The 23,206-nt window shown below is 37.5% G+C and overlaps 1 protein-coding gene across 2 annotated transcripts in view; it reads right to left on the bottom strand.

Moving 5' to 3' along the window:
* ATAD2 (ATPase family AAA domain containing 2) overlaps positions 1–23,206 on the bottom strand; it is a 55,705-nt gene that overhangs the window by 25,198 nt on the left and 7,301 nt on the right. For both annotated transcript variants that reach the window (XM_084864818.1, XM_084864817.1), the window contains exons 2-13: positions 20,723–20,871; positions 19,624–19,673; positions 15,378–15,543; positions 14,960–15,062; positions 14,621–14,708; positions 12,324–12,473; positions 11,592–11,709; positions 7,702–7,809; positions 6,823–6,931; positions 6,443–6,558; positions 2,877–3,051; positions 1,940–2,028 (exon numbers count right to left, since the gene is read on the bottom strand). In XM_084864818.1, coding sequence (XP_084720944.1) covers positions 1,940–2,028; positions 2,877–3,051; positions 6,443–6,558; positions 6,823–6,931; positions 7,702–7,809; positions 11,592–11,709; positions 12,324–12,473; positions 14,621–14,708; positions 14,960–15,062; positions 15,378–15,543; positions 19,624–19,673; positions 20,723–20,871 — 1,421 coding nt within the window. The remainder of the gene's footprint in view (positions 1–1,939; positions 2,029–2,876; positions 3,052–6,442; positions 6,559–6,822; positions 6,932–7,701; positions 7,810–11,591; positions 11,710–12,323; positions 12,474–14,620; positions 14,709–14,959; positions 15,063–15,377; positions 15,544–19,623; positions 19,674–20,722; positions 20,872–23,206) is intronic.

Raw genomic sequence — 23,206 nt, 5'->3', positions numbered from 1 at the left:
CAGCTTGGCTGGTATTGACCTATGAACTAGGTTAGGGTACATGCCCTGGGTTGCAGGCTCAATCCCTAGTAGGGAGCATGCAGGAGGCAGCTGGTCAGTGATTCTCTCTCATCATTGACGTTTCTATCTCTCCCTCTCTAAAATCAAGAAAAATATAATTTTTAAAAATTGTGCTTTCTCCCTTCAGGGGGCGTGTTTGGCCATTCCCTCCCCCTTCTCCTTCCCCCAACATTTCCCCTAATCTCTAAGGGACCTTTTGCTATGGTCAAGAAATTCTTGTTTGCTTTTCTTATAAAAACACACACCACAAAACATATATATATATATATATATATATATATATATATATATATATATATATATATATATAGCTAAGATCTGGAAACAGTCTACATGCTCATAATGATATTTTTAATTCACAGTAAAGATTTTAATTGAACTTACTTTGTATCCTCTTTTTCTTAGGCTAAAATTTTATTTTCTAATGCATCAATATAATTACTTGTACATCAAATTTCTTGTTAAGTTTATTCTACATATAAAAAGTAATATATAAAACAATGTATGATTACTGGTAGGATATATACAGACAACTCCTTTTATCACAGTACTTGACATTTTCATTTACTACTCAAGAGCAACAAATGAAATTGTATAGCATCAAGTCAATTGACTCTCCCACTCGCTCTAAAAATCAATGGAGAAATATCTTCTGCAGAGGTTTAACAAAAAGAAAAATAAAACTCAAGCTAGTTACTGAGGACATTCAGGGCAAAAACTGCCTAATTTCCATGACATGTATCTTATATGACAAAATGTGCTCCATGGTAAAAAAATGACAGACTGTAATTGAAGCTCATGTTGATGTCAAGATTAGCAATGGTTTTTTGCTTCATCTATTTTATGCTGGTTTTACTAAAAAAATACAACTACCAAAGTTGGAAGGCCTTATGCTTGGCATCAATAGGTCTACAGGATCCGGGAGAAGATAATGGAAATCATGACCCGAGAGGTGCAGACAAATTACTGGAAAGGAAGTAGTCAATACATTGATCCCAGATAGCATTGGAAAAGACATAGAAAAGGCTTGCCAGTTTACTTATCTGCTTCACAATGTTTTTGTTAGAAAAGTCAAATGCTGAAGAAGCCCAAGTTCAAATTGGGAAAACTCAGAGCTTTGAAGGTAGTAGTACTGGAAAAGCTATTGGGGATAAGACAGGTGTGAAAGTTAAATGAGCTAATGGATATGAGCTGCCATAAAGAATCTGTTTAAAATTAAGACTTTTAATGGTGATAAGGAAAAAATACTATTTGTAATGTCGTCTTTTTAAATCTTGGTTACAAACTTAAATGCATTGTCCACTAAAGTAAGGCATAAAGCAAATGAGATGAGTGAGACAAACCAATGGTAAGTGGGGGGTTGTGATGTGGAATGTGGCTGAGTGTTCAGTCATAAGAGCATAACCAGTTTTTATCTCCAACCACTTGAAGTGCAGAAGCTGACCCAGACTTGAAAAATAAGTTTTCTCTTTCTTAAATTTTATATTCAAATTTGTAAATATCTTTTAAATATTGCCAACCAATTCAGATTCTTTTAAGATACTGCCTGAGCCAAATAAAATATATCCTAGCATGACTACTAGTTTAATATTCTACTACTAGCACAATTTCCTCATTTTCAGGATGGGAAAATTGAATATCCCTTGTGATAAACTGTTTACTTAAGGGAGTACTTTTCCTTAGTGCCACTGCCTCAAGTCCCAGTTCGTTTTCAGTTTTTCAGAACTTCTTTAAAATGAGCTTGTAGCCCTAACGGGTTTGGCTCAGTGAATAGATAACAGCCTGCAGACTGAAGGGTCCTGCACCATTTAACCATTATAGTGCTCATATAATACCAATACAGGGGAAAAGGCAGAAGTGTCATCAAGCAAATTTTTACCTGTGAATTTGATCTTGCCTGCTTGATCGTACTGGAGCCAGACCATCAATTTCATCAAAGAAAATAATGGATGGGCGCATCTGGTAAGCCTAGAAAGCAGGTTCAGTGGTTGCATGTTATCATGAAAAACTTCAAATATTAGACTTTATATAGACCATTTTAATCCATTTCATTAAAACTTGCTTACAAAACTTCTAAGTTATAAATCTAAATGTAAATTAAATAACTATGCTTTAAGGGTTCAGACTAAATTATAACACATGGCTTCATTTTATTTGCATTTCAACTGGAAATATTTCATACATACTTTACTAGTTATATAATTTAGATTTCATATAGCTATAGTTATTGGGACATATAAAAACCTATAAAAGACCAATTGTCAAAACAATATAAAGAATAGAAAATGATATAACCTCCCTTCCTATCTGGATGGGAAAATAATTAGCACGATGCATTAGTTTGAAAAAGACATACCTCAGTAAAGTTAAAACAAAAATTCTCAATTTAAAGAGATTTAAAAGCATCTGTAATAATATGCCTTAGTAGATCAGAATGTATTATCTCACAATATGTTGTTAATACAATCTGGCATATACAATTAAAGCCAGTCTAGGGATGAACTAATCTTCTATTAAGACATAGCTCACTATTGTTATCTCCCTAAGTATGAAATTACCGCTCTCTTTCTAGGTTCTAGGACTCCAAAGAACTTAGATCCAATCATTCCTTTCTCTTCTTACTATAAAACTATTCTTTATAGGTCAGTGTTATCTTAATACACAAAGAAAAATAATTTAGGAAGATTATATATTTGGATTAAGTCTTCTGAATTTTTGCTTTATGAAAAGTAATCAAATGCAAGATTTATCTAATCCTTACAAACTTTCATCTACAATGACTGAAAAATCTATATAGGTAAATTTTAATATCATACCTGATCAAATAGCAATCGTAGCTGTCTTTCAGACTCTCCTACCCATTTACTTAGACAATCAGCACCTTTTCTCATGAAAAATGCTACTCTCTTATCCCCTTGACTGCACTCATTGGCAAGTGCTCTAGCAACCAGAGTTTTTCCGGTTCCAGGTGGGCCATAAAACAAACAACCTCTGTAAAAGAATAAGTATTATTTTATTATTACTACATAAAAAAATAAGACTATTTAGACAAAATTACAAACCAATTTCATGAGTGTACCTAATTAGTGAATAAAAAATAAATGAGCCCTAGCCAGTTTGGCTCAATGGGTGGAGCATCAGCCTGTGGACTGAAGGGTCCCAGGTTCAATTCCAGTCAAGGGCACATACACAGTTGTGGGCTCGATCCCCAGTACGGGGAGTGCAGGAGGCAGCCGATAAATTATTCTCTCTCATCATTGATGTTTCTATCACTCTCCCTCTCCCTTCAAATTTAAAATCAATAAAAACGTATTTTTTAAAAAAGTAAATGAGACAATTAAAATATTTCAATTCACAGAGCACAACTTAAAACCTTGGAATTAATATTGACACTACAAAATTAATACCGAAACTAAATAAAAACCTTTATTTAAAACACATCTTCTTTTAATCTAGTCTTGGTCTTTTGGCTAAGATGAAGTAAAAAAATTTTCTTTTACTCATTCATTGTGCTCATCATATTACCTTTCCTAAATAAAGGAAAGGTTACACTTAAAAAGTTACACTTAAAGTTACTCATAAAGTTACACTTTTAAAAAGACTTCATAGTTTACAATCTTTGGCTTCAGTCTCAGTAACATAACACAAAGTTTTGTTAAAAAATATGTGGGGACTAAATAGGAAAGGAAGATAAGAGAGAACTTAAATAACGGTGGTTTGGTGGGAGGGACTAAGTGTAAATAATTTAAAATTTTTGTGACACCACTGCCATAGGGTAACCTACTGTTTTTTGCACCCCCCTCCCTCGCCCCCACAAAGTTCTAGTTATTTGTTGTTCTTAGGATAGAATTCTGATAAAATGAACTTTACTCATAATTCTTTTTTAAAAATATAGATTTTTAAAATTATTTTGAGAGAAGAAGGGAGAAGGAGAGAGAGTGTAACATCAATGATGAGAGAGAATCACTGATCGGCTGCCTCCTACACGCCTCCTACTGGGGATTGAACTGGCAACTGGACAGGTGGCCCTGACAGGTAATTGAACTGAGACCTCCTGGTTCATAGGTTGATGTTCAATCATCGAGTCACGCCAGTCAGGCTTATAATTAATAGAAATGTTAAAAGGGTATAGAAATACATGTCATAAATTAAAGTCTATCAAACTAATATGAAATAATCAGTTTTGGATCATCAAATAACTACCCTTGAAAAGAAACACTTAAAAGGAAAATCCCTGCCGGGACCGGTTTGGCTCAGTGGATAGAGCATCGGCCTGCAGACTGAAGGGTCCCGGGTTCGATTCCGGTCAAGGGCATGTACCTTGCTTTCGGGCACATCCCCAGTAGGGGGTGTGCAAGAGGCAGCCGATCGATGATTCTCTCTCATCAATGTTTCTAACTCTCTATCCCTCTCTCTTCCTCTCTGTGAAAAATCAATAAAATATATTTAAAAAAAAAAAAAGGAAAATCCCAAAAAAGCAAAAATGACGAAATAAGAATGACAGGGGAAAAGTCACAAGTGACAGATGAAATCTACTAAAAATTAATAAAATATAAAAGACAGTAAGATAGGGGCAATCAAGTGGAGATGTAAAAATCAAAGTACCTGGTAAGAAAACAACTAAACAAACAAATGGGGGGAAAAAAGTGATTTCAACGTACAAAAAACAAGGTAGGTACAGATTTTAAAAACATATCTATTGAGCCCAGCTGGTGAGGCTCGTGGTTGAGCACTGACCTATGAACCAGGAGGTCACAATTTGATTCCTAGTCAGGGCACATCCCGGGTTTTGGGCGTGATCCCTATGAGGGGCTTTAAGGAGCCAGCAGATCAATGACTCTCTCTCATCATTGATGTTTCTTTCTATCTCTCTCCCTCCCCCTTCCTCTCTGAAATCAATAAAAATATATTTTTAAAAAATGTATCCATTTAGCCAACAATCTAATTTGTGAGACTATATTTTGTTTATTTATTTATTTATTTATAAATATATTTTCTTGATTTTTTACAGAGAGGAAGGGAGAGGGATACAGAGCCAGAAACGTTGATGAGAGAGAAACATCGACCAGCTGCCTCTGCACACTCCCTACCGGGGATGTGCCCGCAACCAATGTACATGCCCTTGACTGGAATCAAACCTGGGACCTTTCAGTCCGCAGGCCAATGCTCTATCCGGTTTCGGTGTGAGACTATATTTTAAAGAAGGAATTAAGGATTTACACAAAGAGGAAGCAATGAGATGTACATCATATTGACACTATGATTATGAAAAGTTAGGAAAAAACTATAGTTAGCAACAGCAAAAGCAGATAAAATGTGACACAATCACATAATGGAATATTACTTAGTTATTAAAATACAAAGAGAAAATATGAAAACAAGTCTACACAATCATGTATTTGATTTCTATTGGAGTAAATACATGTTGTAAAGGTGAAATAAGAGAAAAAATTTCAGGGATTTTGTTCTTCCTTTTTAAGTTCACTAAAATATTTTAACTAGATAGTTCAATACTTCCTGTAAGAAATGCTATTACTTAATATTAATATCTGATTAAAAATTATGACGGAGTAATATTCCTGAAAAGTAAATTTAAAGACAAAAACTGAATTTCACCAATGTTTTAACTGATTATTTTATAGTATACAACTTTTACAATGCAAAAGAATAAAAGTTTACTAATTTTAAGTTTACTTAAATTAATTTTCCATGGAGATGGGAAGTGAAATGGAGAACAGAGAAGTGGGCTACTACCTTTCTTTTTTTTTTTTTAAAAAAAATACATTTTTATTGATATTTTTTATAGAGGAAGTGAGAGGGAGAGTTAGAAACATCGATGAGAGAAAAACATCAATCAGCTGCCTCCTGCACATCCCCTACTGGGGATGTGCCCACAAACAAGGTACATGCCCTTAACTAGAATCGAACCGGTTAGTGCCCTAACCGGTTTTGCTCAGTGGATAGAGCATTAGCCTGTGGTCTGAAGGGTACAGGCTAATGCTCTATCCATTGAACAAAACCGGTTAGGGCAGTACCTTTCGTTAAAGACTTACAGCATAATTTAATTTTTAAACTACGTACATATATTACTATGATACAAATTTAAACTAAAATTTAAAAATGAGAAGAAAGTATGTATGGAAGGAATTTCATTAAATGTTTGAAAAACCATGGATAATCTTTTTTTCTCCATGGAGAATCTTTTTAAAATCATTTTTTATGCTAAACATTAAGTAAAAATATTCAAAGCACTGAGGACCTTGCAGGAAAAACATACAAATTATTGTAGACCTAAAATATTTCAACAGAGAAGCATTATCTTTCTGGACAACAGTTGCATAACACAGATTTTTGGCTAAAATAAAATGTATAATTAAATTACCTTGGAGGTTGAATTTTGAATTTTTCAAAGACTTCCGGATAAAGTAATGGGAATACCACCATCTCTTTTAGAGCTGCAATATGATTAGACAGACCACCAACACTATCAAATCGTACCTGGTGATGAAAGGGAAATATAGACATTCTTTGATTTAGAGTCAAAGTTATTGTAAAATGTTAAAATGTCACTCTATCCCTAAACTATACACAACATACACACAATCAACTGAGTTAACACTAAAATATATCTTAGTTGTGGTCTAAAGATAAAAAAGAAAAATCTGTAAAAATTAAACTTTCTGATAAAAAAAACACCTTTAAAACTAAAGTTAAAGAACACTATTATTACAGTTGAAACATATATTTTAGGACAGTACTCACTGAAGAATCTAATTGCATTGGATCAACATCAGCAAGGCTTGCTCCAATTTTAATTCGATCTTTATAAATTCCTTTTAATTCATCTTTCCGAAAATTTAGTGGCAGGCACCTATTTTTTAAAAAGATGTGAAAAAATATAAACAAAACCATCAACTCACCTTTCTCCCCCAAATGCCATGTTAAAATACACGCATTTTTCTTAAGATTTTCAAAATAAATTAAATTTCAACTAGAGCAATCTTAAGATTATGAATTTCAGTTTCCTCATTTTCTATATAGGTTGAGAATTTGTTAGAAAATAGTTATATCTGAAGCTTTATTATTAAAGACATACAATCAAATGAAAATACCAATTTTTAAGAAGTTGCATCACCATAAGGTAATTCATGACTGAGAATTCAGATTGTATCAATACACATTATAACTAGAGGCCTGGTGCACGAAATTTGTGCACAGACGGTGGTGGTTGTGGTGGGGGAGCCCTCTGCCCAGTCTGAACCCTCTTCAATCTGGGACCCCTCAGAGGATGTCCCTGGGATCAGGCCTAAACTGGCAATTGGACATCCCTTTCACAATCCTGGACCCGATGGCTCATAATCACTCACCTGCCTGCCTGCCTGGTCACCCCTAATTAACCTCCCTCCCCCCACTGGCCTGATCGCCCCATGTGCCCTTGACCAGAATTGAACCCAGGACCCTTTAGTCCACAGGCCAATGCTCTATCCACTGAGCCAAACCAGCTATGGCTGCATTGTTATTATACATTAATCTGTTGTATAATTTTTTAATCAGTCAAGCTATTCTTATTCCTAAATTATTCAGCTTTCTCATTATTAAGAAAAAAGGTGATAGTTTTAAAAGGCTTCAAGTAACATTTACCTGTTGATAGCTCTATTACGACTCCTTTTCCTGCGCCTCTCAAAGTGCTGTTCATCTTCAGAAGAGGAAGAGGAAGTGGAATCACTACTGTGAATTGCATGCCTTCGCCTGAATTAAAGAAGAAACTAAAATCATGATGAAGAATGGAAGGGAAGAAAGGCATAAGATGTAAACATCAGAAATTCCTAATAATCCAAAATGGCTTATCCTAAAATGAATACATTTGCTGAACCAATGAAGTAAGCTTTGTTGGCTAAATCTTTTAAAGGAAATAAAAGACTTGGATAACTAAGAGGAAAGGGAAAAAAGATAAAAGGCTGTGGTAAGCTGACCATCAAATGTTCACTAAGACAGCATATGGTCTAGACCAGTGGTCAGCAAACTCTTTAGTCAACAGTACAACGATTGAGATTTCTTTTGAGAGCTAATTTTTTTAAACTTAAACTTCTTCTAACGCCACCTCTTCACCCAAGCCGTGGTATTTTGTGGAAGAGCCACATGAGGCACAAGAGCCGCAATTTGCTGACCATGGGTCTAGACCACATGTGTCAAACACAAGGCCCGCAGGCCAAATCCAGCCCGCCAGGCCTTGCAATGTGGCCCGCACCGCGCTGTCATCACTGCACTCCGCTGTCAGTTTATGACATTGTCAGTTTATGACTGTTCAGTAAAACATTCGGCCTGCGATTTAGGCTGGATTTTAGATTTTGGCCCCTTCTCTGATTGAGTTCGACACCCCTAGTCTAGACAGTTACTCTTCTTAGTCTTTATATAAATCAGTTACCCTCAAAGAAAGCTGAGAGAAAGAGGGTATTGGAATCTTTGAGACTGTAATTTTAGCAAATTATTTTCAATATTATAGAATATAAAATTTTACATTTGGAAGGGAATTACCTATTTTAAAATGTCAAATAATCTTTGAAGGAGAACATGAGAATTATTATGCAAACCAGAAGGGATCAAGAAGGGTTAAAAAAAGTGCTAGGAAACAGGGACAAATAAAATGGCCTTTTATCTACAGTATATCAGCAACTGTAAATTCACAACTACCACTTAACCACTGTGTAAATGTAAATGAGTTGCCAAACCCATATCTCAATCTTCTCACACAAAAAAATTTATAATGAAATTCTTAGCTTGGTTGATAGTATTAAATAAGGTCTCAAGTGCTACGAATATTCAAAGAAATTTTAAATCATTTCTACTACATTTTGAACAGTTGCAAAAGACCCACAGGGAAAAACCAAACAAATAAAAAACAAAACAAAACACCAAACACAAAAATATCTGGCTGGAAAACCTTTAATTATTCCATTGGCTTCAGATCTAGAGCTTTTTCTGAGTCAGAGTGCAATCATGGTTAAGTAGGTATTTCCAAAAATATAAAAGGTTCACTTTTCTATTGTCTATATAATGTAGGTAGGTCCAAAATCTCATACCTAAAAAATTCTGAACACAAGCTTTTCCATTATACATTTAGCAAAATATGATCTGAAATGTCATAAAGGCAATTCAGTCTCCATTAGTCCCATTTACTATGATTATTCATATCTTCTGCTATAGAATTAATGTATCTGACTAAGGAGAGCTGGCCCAGACACCATTGGAGATGTTTGTGTTGCATGTTACCTTTGTAAATCCCCTCTCAAAAATCTGAATTGTGAAGCACCAATGGCCCCTAGGGTTTTGGAAAAAGGATTATGGAAACATAGATATAAGTGAGAAAATCCTTCACTGTATGTCTTTCAAATCAATCAATAAACACTTTTAAAATAAAAAACATTATGAGATTTTTAAAATAAATTTACTGTGGTAATAGTTGCACAACTCTGTGAATATACTAAAAGCTATTGAATTGTATACTTTAAATTGGTAAACTATTATATATATATATATGTGAATTATGTGTCAATAAAGCTGTGATCAAAGAAAAATTGTTTAAAGGGTTATCAAAACCAATACCAAGAAGGTCAGTAAGTCACATAATATGACTCTAGGATACATAGTAAATCATAGTTCAGAGTACTTTTAATTTAAATGTGCCAGGATCCTCCACTAGTCCATGACATCCAAGGGCAGGAATCCTGGCTTCATCAGTTTTATATCCATAGTACTTGGCACATGGAAGTACTCAAACATTTGTTAAATAATTGGAATGGGGGCCGGGACCGGTTTGGCTCAGAGGATAGAGCGTCGGTCTGCGGACTGAAGGGTCCTGGATTCGATTCCGGTCAAGGGCATGTACCTTGGTTGCGGGCACATCCCCAGTGGGGGGGGTGGGGGGTGGGGGGGTGCAAGAGGCAGCTGGTCGATGTTTCTCTCTCATCGACGTTTCTAACTCTCTGTCCCTCTCAATTCCTCTCTGTGTAAAATCAATAAAATATATTAAAAAAATAAAAATAAAAATAAAATAATTGGAAGGGGGACGGGGGAAATCCTGCACCCAAGAAGCTATGCAACAATGTGAGACACTAAAGTGTAGACTCTGTGAACCAAAAGGGGCAAAAAGTTTCCTACCTGCTACAAGATATACGGTAGGTGGTGATTGTAGAGGTAGTCAGTCAACAAGTATGTTATTTCCAGTATGCTACTTCCAGCAAAGATGAGGGAAGAAATTAAATTTCAAAGTAACTGCCAGCCTCTCACTTCTGCTGAATCAAATAGAGATCTATCCCTTGAGTCAGGCAACCAAGAACTGCCTGGGCCTTATGATTGTTGGGGACTCCAAGGAGCAATATGCCTTATTCTCCTTTTCTGAAGATAATTAAATTTCACTATCAAAATAATGGTCTTTAACGAGGAACCTATGAAAAATATTGACAATGTGGCTTCCTTTCAAGTGCAATTTATCTTGAGTTTGCCTTCCTGGTCTTCTAGTTGTGAGAAAAGGAATAATGATACAAGAAATCTAGAATGTACAATTGTGACTTTGGCACTCTGAAAATTAAAAAGACACAGGGACATAGATTTATTTTATATTTTTCCTAAAAGACAGGAAATTTGTCAGCACCTACAAAGGTATTGCCTTCCATGACCAAAACATGATCAGATAGTCTGCTTCTGGGAGGAGTCTTTTAAGAACTGTTCAAATAGCTGAATTCTTACAGGACTTCAGTCTCACTTCTGAGCAAATTACTATTAGGAAAAAAGTGCCATTTCCCACCTCAGTTTCATTTTTTCCTGCCCTTTTAGTTTTCTCTAACAAGCTCTCTCACTCATGAACAACTACAATGGTACTATTATCCAGAAAGTTCTAATAGGTCAGAAAAACTTTTACTACTTAGGAGAAAGAGGAAATAACAACAATTACCTCTTTGGATTTAAATATAAAAAACAAGCAACAAAAGTTGGGATGTGGAAGAAAAAAGAAACACACAAATAATTTAAATAGAGAAAATTAACACTACATATATAAAATAAATTTTTAAGATCAATCCAGTAAAAGATGGTCAGAGTTGTGACAAATCTAGAAGCAATGTAACTTAGAAGGCTTTTCATCTTAGGAAAATATATTTGTGATAGTATGTGGAGACAAAATTAAACCTATATTTAACTTAATGTAAAGACTAAAGAAAATAGTCTACATAAAATGCTTAATACCAAGCTAGGAATACTACAGTAAACACTGAAGCAAAGGAAGCTCTCTATTATTAAAGTGTGGAACAACGGAGTAAACTACCTTACCATGGTAGTTACTAACAATTCCTATTAGTGGAAGCAAAAACTAGTCAGTGGTAGTAGAAATTAAAGCACTACAGGCAGAGTTAACTACTTCCCCAAATATACAATTCTAGAATCCTATTCTGATATCCTCAATCCCAAGACTCTAGAATCCTACCGTAACATAGCCACAACTATGTCATAAATCAATTACTACTTCAAAACCAAACCTGTTCATTCGTTTGCAGTAAGGACTTCTTGGTCCCGCAGAAGATAATCGATATCTTGGTCTGGCAGGAGAAGCTGGGCCACTATAAAATATGTTGGGCTTTCTCTGGTGACGAGGTTCTAAAAGGAGTTAGAATGTACATGACATTTGAATATGTTTGAAGGTAATTTTGTTCTTCATATAAACACTTTCAAAGGTGCTGCCCCTTCCATGAAAATATTAGTACCGGTACACATCTACTATAGAATATCCTACAATTCATATTTCCAATCATTTATGTCTGCAGGGCTACTACTGAAAATATGTATAGCACATACACCAACAACCAAACATACACTGACCATAAATGACCATTATGATTATACTGACAGATAACAGCTCACTATCAGAACTGCATGAGGCACAACTATCATAAGCATTGAGGCACAACTTTAACAAACAATAAGCAGTTATATTTATATAAACTGACAAATTAAGTAGAAAGCTGTATGATATAAAATAATTAAAGACAGACATGAAATTTCAAAACAGCTCAATTATTTGCTTTGGGTAGTAACTATAATAAAATGTAACTCTTTTTCGAAGAATTGACTTATTGCACTTTTAAGATAGGTTAAGAAAGACAAAAACTATGTGTATTATGCAAAATAAAAACTAAAAAAATAATAAAAAAGGAAGGGCAGAAAGACAAAGGTAATAAAATTATATCTCCTGGGAAAAAAATAGCATTTACTTTCCAATGGAGCCTGGTAGTAAACAGTAGCTTTTCTCTGTCTAAGATAATATCGTTTCTGATTATCTTCTTCTCCATCTTCTTCATCTTCATCATCTTCCTCTTCACCATCATCTTCATCTTCTTGGTCTTCACCCTCTTCAGATGATTCTACAATTTAAAAATATTTATTAGGATAATCACACCAAAATGTTAACACTTTTTAGCATAGGGTAACTGAGAAAGAGACCCTTCTGTTAAAATATATTTACTTCTAGATTCTTCTTCTTCTTTTTAATATATTTTTATTGACTTCAAAGGGGAAGGGAGAGGGAGAGATAGAAACATCAATGATGAGAGAGAATCATTGATCAGCAGCCTCCTGCACATTCCCCACTGGGGATTGTGGCCATAACTTGGGCATGTGCCCTGATAGGGTATCAAAGAGTGACCTTCTGGTTTATAGATTGATGCTCAACCACCAATTCATACCAGCCGGGCTCTTCTAGCTTATTCATAGAAAAAATCTAATTTTTTCTTTACATTTTTTTTTTTATTGATAGATTTCAGAGAGAGAGGGGAAAGGAGAAACATCAATTTGTTATTCCACTTATTTATGTTTTCATTGATTGCTTCTTGTATAAAATAATCTAATTCTGCCTTAGTTGCTTTGGCTCAGTGGATAGAACTGAGGACTGAAGGATTCTGGGTTTGATTCTGGTTAAGAGCACATGCCTAGGTTGAGGGCTTGATCCCCAGTAGGGGGTGTGCAGGAGGCAGCTGATCAATGATTCTCTTTCATTATTGATGTTTCTCTCTCTTCCTCTCCCATCCTCTCTAAAATCAATAAATATATATCTACACTAATAAAAGAGAAATATGCAAATTGACTGTACCTCCACAATGCCCACCAGCCAATCAGGAGTATGCAAATCAAATTAACCCAACAAAGATGGCAGGTTAATTTACATACACAAGTGCCAGCAGCCAGGGGTGACAATGCAAGCGTTCTGCACCGCCCCAGCATCTCTGGGCCTCTGGGCTGTGTGGGAAGGCAGAAAGGCGGCTCTGGCCAGAGCAAAGGCAGAGCCAGCAGCCAGGGGAAGGAAGGCCCTTCTTGCACGAAATCTTCATGCATCAGGCCTCTAGGATATAAAAATCTAATTATTTCACAACATTAAATAACTTTTTAATGAAATAAAATAATTGTAGAATTAAAAACTAGAGAAAGAAAAAAGGAACTAGAGAAAAAAATTTAAAGGCTACTGTTAGCCCTGGCCAGATAGCTCAGTCAGTTAGATTGTCATCCTGATACACCAAAGTGGCAGGTTCAGGTCACATACAAGAATCAACCAATGAATGCATAAATAAATAGAACAACAAGTCAGAGTTTCATTTTCTCTCACTCTCTCTCAAATCAATAAATAAAAATTTAAAAAATAAATTAAAAATAAAGGCTACTGTCAGTAGGTACCAAATTAAAGTCTATGGTATTACTGCTAATTTCATAAATACAGATAACTATACTGGTAAGCTTCAAGTAAATGTAACATGTTGACAAATTTAAGTATCTCCTTATTTAGCTTTTTACCTTTTAAATTTCAGTTTGGATATTCCATCCAGCTTTTCTGGCTGTCCCTGAGTTACATAAGAGAATAACTCAAATAATCTACTTATGATCATTTAAACACCAAACACTTAAAATGCATTTCCGACAACTGGTTTTCACTCAAGAAAATTTCTAACAGAGTATAGTAATAAGTCTTAAAAAGAATAGCAAAACTTTAATAATTTCTTTTAAAAATAAAAATAGGTAAATACGTTATCTGGAGATATGTTATCTTGTATTACATAAGAAAACCAGTTTTATTGCTTTAGAATAGTTGATTTCAAATACTTTCCCAAATACTATCCTTTAAGCTCTCCCTGCCCTCACTTTTTTTCTTTTAAATTGTGACCACTGCCCTGGCTGGTTTGGCTCAGTGGATAGAGCATCAGCCTGCGGACTGAAGGATCCCGAGTTCGATTCCAGTCAAGGGCACATGCCTGGGTTTTGGACTTGATCCTCAGTAGGGAGCATGCAGAAGGCAGCCAATTAATGGTTCTCTCCCATCATTGGTATTTCTCTCTCTCCCTCTCCCTTCCTCTCTGAAATCAATAAAATATATTTTAAAAAATAATAAAAATAAATAACGACCACTACTCTGATCTCTCCCAAACTACTATAAAAGTCAGAGCTTTTGAATAAAAAGGCTACATTCTACTAAATAAAAGTACTCATATTAAAACTCAGGGATAGAACAAGAGAAAAGACTAACCCACACTGCCTTCTTGATTATCAGTTGTTTCTTCATCAGTTCTTTGAATACTTTTTTGTTTTCCTCTTGTGTACATATTAAGATTCCCCTAAAAACATTTAAATAAAAGCCATTATTAGTACACTTATTTAAGAAATTCAATAGTACTTTCCAATATTGCTTAAAATAAATATATTTACAGCCATAAACTCTTACAACTCCAGCAATAACTAGTGACTAGTCAAACAAATGCTGAATAAAACGATGATCAATTTAACAAACAAACAAAAAAGGGGGGGTAGGTACTATAGAAAATGTTAAAGATTATTAAATTATCCCCTTGATGGAAAATATATTTACTTCTTCTGTTTCATTAAACACTGTCAAGTCTTCTAGTCCTCTCATTCGCCGTCTACGCATCTTCTTCATGTCATCCATTTTTTGAAGTACAGCTTCAGCAGTGCTTAAAAAAAAATTATATAAATAAGCTAACACTGTAAAATATTGCATTTTAAAAAACTTAATTTTCCTTCCACTGTATTCTTTGAGTACTAGCATTTTAAATATCTCTATTTCTTAATTTACTTGTATATTTTTTAGATTTTCAAAAATAATTTATGTATACAGAATTATTATAAAGTCCTCTAGTAATAATTCTCCTTTATGCTTAACATAAACTAAATGTATTAAATATTCAGGCTAGTTAAAATTTATGACCCCTCCCCTACAAAAAGTTTTTGTCACCTAAATCATCTTGATCTAAATAATTTTCACTTACTTTGTTATAAGTTTATCAAATAGCACAGACTGGTTCACACTACTGTAACGACTTCTAATCCTACAACTGCGGCGAACTTCAACATCACCATTCTCTTCATGCAAGTGTTCTGGAGTCTGAACAATGTTTCTAGTCCTCAATGACCGAGTAACTGGAATTACTTTGTCTTCATAGATGAATACATGAAAATAAGTAGAAATAGAAATAGCACTTTAAAAAGAACTCTAAAATAAACGACTGAACAGCTACACTTTCACATAACAGAATTATAGTACCTTGAAGTTAGCTTTTATTAAAATATTAGAAAACAAAATTGAAGTTAACATATTCTTATCATATAGTCCAGCCATTCCATTCTCAAGAGAAAAGGAAAGATATATATATAACACAATGACTTGGACACAAATGTTAAAAGCAGTTTTGTGCTAGCACCAAACTGAAAATAACCCAAACATCCAACAAAAGATGAATAAAGAAATTGGGGGGAAAGGGAGAGAAAGAAAGAAATTGTGGTAAACAACCTAATTGCCCATCAATGGATGAATGGATAAAGAAGACATGGAGCGCTGGCTAGTATAATCAGTGGATAGAGGGTCAGCCTGTGCACTCAAGTATCTCAGGTTCGATTCCCAGTCAAGGGCATGCACGTACCTGGGTTGTGGGTTTGATCCCCACCCCAGTCAGGGTGTGTGTGGGAAGCAACTAATCGATGTGTCTCTTTCACATAGATGTGTTTTTCTCTCTCTCTCCCCCCTTCCCTTCCACTCTCTAAAAGTCAGTGAAAAAAATATTCTCAGGTAAGGATTAACAAACAACAAAAAAGAGGAATATAATTAGTCTTCACGTAATACTCTTCCAAATAGGTTCTGTGACTTTAAGCAAAATGACACAAAATGAAACCAATTTTACATTAGGCTAATTAAAGAATTAAATTTCGCCGAAACCGGTTTGATTCAGTGGATAGAGCATTGGCCTGCGGACTGAAAGGTCCCAGGTTCGATTCCGGTCAAGGGCATGTACACTGGATGCAGGCACATCACCGGTAGGGGGTGTGCAGGAGGCAGCTGGTCGATGTTTCTCTCTCATTGATGTTTCTAGCTCTGTCCCTCTTTCTCTCCCTTCCTCTCTGTAAAAAATCAATAAAAATATATTTTTTTAAAAAGAATTAGGTTCCTACAGCAACTTATAATGCAATAAAAGATGAGGTTAGCCCTGAATAGTGTGGCTAAGTTAGTTCTGCGTTGTCCTGTGCACCAAAAGGTTTACGGTTTGACTCCCGGTCAGGGCACATACCTAGGTTTTGAGTTCCATCTCTGGTAGGGGGCCTACAGGAGGCAGCCAATCAATGTTTCTCTGTCTCTCCCTTCCTCTCTAAATATAAAAAAAATATATTAAAAAAGAAACTACATTAAACAAAATGACATTATTCGAGGACCTGCTGTATACACACAATGAACTATTATGAGAAAGAAGGACTTTGCAATTAACACGGATGAACTTTGAGAGCATTATGCTAAGTGAAATATGTTAGATGGAAAAAGAGAAATACCACATAATATCACTTATATGTGGAATCTAAAAAAGCTAAACTCATAGCAAGAGACAAAAATGCTGGTTGCCAAGGGCTGGATGGTAAAGGTTAAAGAGAGATGTTTGTCAAAGAGTACAAATTTCTAGCTATGAGTAAGTTCTGAGGATCTACAGAAGAGTGATTATAGTTAATGCTATTGTAATAATAGTTGAGTAGATCTTATTCTCACCACAATAAATAGTAATCATGTGACAAGATGCAGTTGTCAGCTAAGCTATTTCAGTAATCATTTTGCAATACATAGGAGTATCGAATCAATTTTCCTTTAACACTTTAAACTTATACATCATTATATGTTAACTAGAGACCTGGTGCATGAAATTCACGCATGGTGGTGGTGGGGGCAATGTCCCTCAACCTGGCCTGTACCCTCTCCAATCTGGGACCCCTCAGGGGATGTGTGACTGTGGGTTTAGGCCTGATTCATCATTCATCGCACATCCCTCTAGAATGAACATCTGCTCTAGAGAGCAGATGGACATCCCTTATAACCAGGACTGCTGGCTCTTAACTGCTTACCTGCCTGCCAGTCTGATCGCCCCCTAACCACTCCTGTGCCGGCCTGATTGACACCTAATTGCTCTCCTGCCGGCCTGGTTGCCCCCAACTGCCCTTTCTTGCCAGCCTGGTCACCCCAAACTGCCCTCCCCTGCCAGCCTGATCACCCACAACTTCCTTCCCCTGCTGGACATCTTGTGGAGGGAATCTTCTGATGACGTTGCAGTAGCAATCTTGTGACAATGTCTCATGACTCCACCTACGCTTTTATTATATAGGACTAGAGGCCTGATGCACAAAATTTGTGCACAGGGGTGTGTGTCCTTTAGCCCAACCTGCACCCTCTCCAATCTGGGACCCCTCAGGGGATGTCTGACTGCCGGGCCTAAACAGGCAGTCGGACATCCCTCTCACAATCCTAGACTGCTGGCTCCCAACTGCCTGCCTGCCTGCCTGATTGCCCCTAACCACTCCCCTGCCAGCCTGATTGTCCCCAATTGCCCTCCCCTGACAGCCCGGTCACCCCCAAATGCCTTCCCCTGCATATTTCCTCTTTATTAGGTAGGGGTTTTTCTTTAACATATTGGACAGCCCTAACTGGTTTGGGTCAGTGGATGGAGCAACGGTCTGCAAATTCAAGGGTCCCAGGTTTGATTGCAGTCAAGGCCATGTACCTTGGTTGGGGGCACATACCCAGTGGGGACTATAGAGAAGGCAGCTGATTGATATTTCTCTCTCATAGATGTTTCTCGCTCTCTATCCCTTTCCCTTCCTCTCTGTAAAACATCAATAAAACATATATATAAAATAAGAAACCTTTAAGATTCTCCCATATCTGCCTGGCTGGTGTGACTCAGTGGCTGAGAACCCAGGCTGGAGCAGGGACCCAAACCACCACATTCACAAGTGGCTGTGGGCGGGGCAGGAACGTCCCCACGTCACTATGGTGACGTGGGGACGTTCCTGCCCCGCCCACAGCCGCTTGACACCTGCACTCATAGGTTCCAAGAGGCCAAGGGGCATTCTGGGACTCCTGCCACTCAGGGCCTAAACACAGGCCTACAGGCTAGGAGTGGCCTGGGTCCAGAGGATGTTTCCGGGACCCAGGCCGCTCAGCACCTGGGTATGCAAATTAACCGCTATCTTTGTTGGGTCAATTTGCATACTGGCTCTGATTGGCTGTGGGTGTAGCGAAGGTACGGTCAATTAGCATTTTTCTCTTTTATTAATGTAGATTACAATAAAACTGGTGGGATGGGGGGAAGGGACAGGACAAATTGTGGTATCTATAACAGACTGGATGTCCTTCGGCACAACCTTCTGGAGGAAGCCAGGGCTGTGAGGGAAGCCCGGGTCCTGGGTGCCTGCTGGTGGCCAGAGGGAAGCCCATGATGGCAGCCAGGGGAAGGAAGGCCTACTCTTGCATGAAATTTGTGCATTGGGCCTCTAGTATCTATATAATGGAAAACTGTTCAGCAACAAAGGCAACAACATAGATGAATCTCAAAGTAATTATGCTGTGTAGCTAGACCATAAAAGAATGCGTACTACATAATTCTACTTATAGAATTATGAAATTATAAGTAGAGTATGCTCAAAATGCAAATGAATTGATAGTGACAAAAAGCAGATTGGTGGATACTCAGGAACTTTGGGGGATAGAGGGCATGGAGAAGGTTGGGGGGGTCAGGAGGGATAAAGGGCCTGAGGAAATCTGTCCGGGTCAGGGGGTGATGGTTATCTTCACTACCTTATTGTGGTGATGTCACAGCATATACTTTTGTCAAAATCAAACAAACTGTATACTTTAAATAAGGGAAGTTTATTGTATGTATTACAATGCACCTATAAACAAAACATTATGTTCTTTAAACATCAAAAATGACTTTAGTCCTGGCCAGTATTGCCCAATAATTAGAGTTGGCCTTCACTCCAAAGGATCTCAGGTTCAATTCCTGGATAAGGGTACATACCTGGGTTGTTCCCTGGCCCTGGTTGGGGTGAGTGTGGGAGGCAACTGATTAATGTATCCCTTTCACACCAATGTTTTCCTCCCTTCTTCTCCTTCCCTCCCTCTCTACCTCTCTATCTAAATTCAATGGAAAAATACCTTAGGTAAGAATTAACAACATCAAAAATGCCTTTAACATTACTTACCTTTTTTGCTTTCTTCTTTTTTTTTATCAGCCTGCTGTCTGGCCAACTGCCTATTGAAAAAAAAAATTAAATAATTCAAAATAATTGACATAATTTTAAATCCTCTATTTCATAATATACAAAGTAGGACAAAAATTTAAATCAGTTTGGAGAGTAACTGTAGATACATAAAAACCTAAAAACACTAAAAAAATAGCTTGAAAATATTTATGCTTACATAAATTACTAGAGGCCCAGTGCATGAATTTGTACATTAGTGAGGTCCCTTGGCATGGCCTGCGGGATCAGGCCAAAACTGGCTCTCCAACATCCCCCGAGGGGTCCTGGATTGCGAGAGGACGCAGATCAGGCCAAGGGACTCTACAGGTGCACGATCAGGGCAGAACGCAGGAGGTTGGCCAGCTGGGGCTGGATTGTGGAAGGGCTCCAGGGTGTGTCCGGCCTTTTCTGCTTAGTCCCCATCAGCTGAACCCCAGCAGCAAGCTAACCTACCAGTTGAAGACCCCTGGTGGTCAGTGCACATCATAGTGATAGGTTGAGCAGCCTTAGCATATTATTAGCATATTGACTGGTGAATGGATGACCAGACTACTGGACACTTAGCATATTAGGCTTTTATTATATAGGATGGCTAACAAAGTCTGAGAAACCTGTTGTGAAACAGGCTCATAGAATTTTCATAAAAAGAGCCCCTCCTTCCATACCATGTAGGTCTATTTTTATAAACTAGGTTCCAATTAGAAACTAGGGACACAATGATTGAAGGGGTGTTTTACTTTTCCTTTCCTTTTTGCCTACTGAGGAAGGGAAGCACTTTTTCCCTTATAGCAGTTGGTAAACTATAAATAGTAAATATTTTAGGCTCGTGTGCCATATAGTTTCTATTACAAACATTCACACAACTCTAGCTTTGAAGAAGGAAAGCAATCATAAACAGAATGAATGGGCTTGGGTATATTTCAATAAAACTATTTATAAATGATATTTTATAATCCTAGAATCTTGATGAGTAGTTAAGAATACACTTAAAAATTAAATGCAAATCCTAAAATGTTACTTTAATACTATTATGGTTTAGCATTCAGAAAATTTGTATTACCTTGTAAAATGCCCACCATTAGCATGTTTCTCTGTTACTTCCATATTCTTATCAAAACTAGAATCTGAAGAATTCTGTGCATTTTTTCTCAAAGTCCTTAAAACACGTTTCCGGTGGTAGGTTTCAACTTCCTTAATCGAAGACCCATCCTTGAAGAAAAATTGAGAAGGCCATCTAAGTTTTTATTTGGTCAAAATTCCCAAGTTAAACTACTCCAAGAGTGTTCTCTGATTATAAGTTTGTACAACTGCTTTTTGTGTAGAATCATTTTTTGTATCTTCCCAACAGTATCTAGAATTATTTTATGATATCAACAATATCTATGAAATGGCTAATATAAGACATTGATTTAAAAAATACATATATTTTTATTGATTTCATAGAGGAAGGGAGGAGAGAGATAGAAACATCAATGATGAGAGGAAATCACTGATTAGCTGCCTCCTGCATGCCCCTACCGGGGATCAAGAATCCGCAGGCTGCCCTGGCTGGTTTGGCTCAGAGGATAGAGTGTTGGCCTGTGGACTGAAGGGTCCCAGGTTCAATTCCGGTGGAGGGCATGTGCATTGGTTGCGGGCACATCCCCAGTGGGGGGTGTGCAGGGACGATTGATTGATGTTTCTCTCTCATCGATGTTTCTAACTTTTTATCCCTCTCCCTTCCTCTCTGTAAAAAAAATCAGTAAAATATATTTAAAAAAAAAAGAAAAAAGAAAAAAGAATCAGCAGGCTGACGCACTCTCCACTGAGCCAAACCAGCTATGACAAGATTTACTGATTATTGAGACTTATAGTTCTATTTCACAGTAAGTAGTTTATAAAGAAGTTTTCCATCACTGAAAAAAAAAGTTGTGATAGTTCATAACAATAAGTACTCCTTTCTTTAAGGCTACAGAAATTAGAAAGATACACACACACCACTGTCTGTCATGCAATCACTGATAGCAATCTTAAAATAACTAGGCCATCAGAATTATAATTGAAAGACAAAAAGGAGTTACCTATTTCAACCAGATAATGCAACAACTGAATTCAAAGACTGCTTAGGTAAGTTAATCTATTATAAAAACCAGAGTTTTATGTAACTATTTTTTGCACAATAGACTTCATAAGCTACAGAGTTTCTATCATAAACTATTCAAAAGTTCATATGTACCTTATGAATAAAGGATATTTTTACATTAGAAGGCAAAAGTACCTAACAACTCTATAATTTAACTAGAGGCCTGTTGCATGGATTCGTGCACTGGTGGGGTCCCTCGGCATAGCCTGTGGGGATTGGGACAAAACCGGCAGTCCAACGCTGCCTGCTGCTCCTGCCTGCCACTCCTGCTCATCCCAGCCCCACTGTACCTGCCGCTGCTCCGCTGTGCTCTCTGTGCTGCGGCAGCCAGCCATGAGTCCTATGTCTGATACCTGCTCGTCAGCTGAGTGGTACTCCTGCTGTGGTAGCGCAGACCACCAGGGGGTGCAGCTCCTGCATTGAGCATCTGACCCCTTGTGGTCAGTGTGCATCATAGTGACCAGTCATTTAGGCTTTTACACATATATATATATAATATGAGGGGGGGGGGAGATTAGAGGCCCCCATGGAGGGGGAGGGGTGTCCCTCAGCCCCGCCTACACCCTCTCCAATCTGGGACATCTCTCTCACAATCCAGGACTACTGGCTCCCAACTGCTCACCTGCCTCCCTTCCTGATTGCCCTTAATTGCTTCTGCCTGCCAGCTTGATTGATGCCTAACTGCTTCCCTGACAGCCTGCTTGCCCCTAACTGCCCTCCCCTGCAGGCCTGGTCCCCCCCAACTCCTCTCCCCTGTAGGCTCAGTCGCCCCCAACTTCCCTCCTCTGCCAGCCAGGTCACCCCTAACTGCCCTCCCCTGCAGGTTTGGTCTCTCCCAACTGCCCTCCCCTGCTGGCCATCTTGTGTGTTGGAATGACGGTCAGTTTGCATATTACTCTCTTATTAGATAGGATAGAGGCCTGGTGCACAAGTGGAGGCCTGCTGGTTTGCCCTGAAGAGTATCCTGGATCAGGATGGGGGTTCCCTTGAGGCAAGGGGCAGCCTGGGTGAGGGGCCTGTGGTGGTTTGCAGGCCGGCCACAGCCCCAGCCCCGTCAACCCAAGCTGGAGGCCCTGGTATCTGGGGCTTATTTATCTTCTATAATTGAAACTTTGTAGCCTTCAGTGGAGGCCTGGGCCAGCCAGAGTGTGCAGAAAGCTTGGCTTCCTCCATTACTGGGGAAACCCATGCCTCCTGCCCGTAGCCATCTTGGTTGGGTTAATTTGCATACTCACCCCAGATTGGCTGGTGAGCATGGCTTGTGGGTTAATTTGCGTATTACTTTTATTAGATACCCTGTTTCCCGAAAAATAAGACAGTGTCTTATATTAATTTTTGCTCCCAAAGAAGCCCTAGGTCTTATTTTCAGGGGATGTCTTATTTTTCCATGAAGAAGAATATGATACACACTTATTAAATGAA

The sequence above is a fragment of the Pipistrellus hanaki genome (assembly GCF_964339955.1).
Source record: "Pipistrellus hanaki genome assembly, chromosome: 17".
NCBI lineage: Eukaryota > Metazoa > Chordata > Mammalia > Chiroptera > Vespertilionidae > Pipistrellus > Pipistrellus hanaki.
The sequence above is the reverse complement of the archived record's forward strand: the minus strand, read 5'-3'. Positions and strand labels throughout refer to the sequence as shown.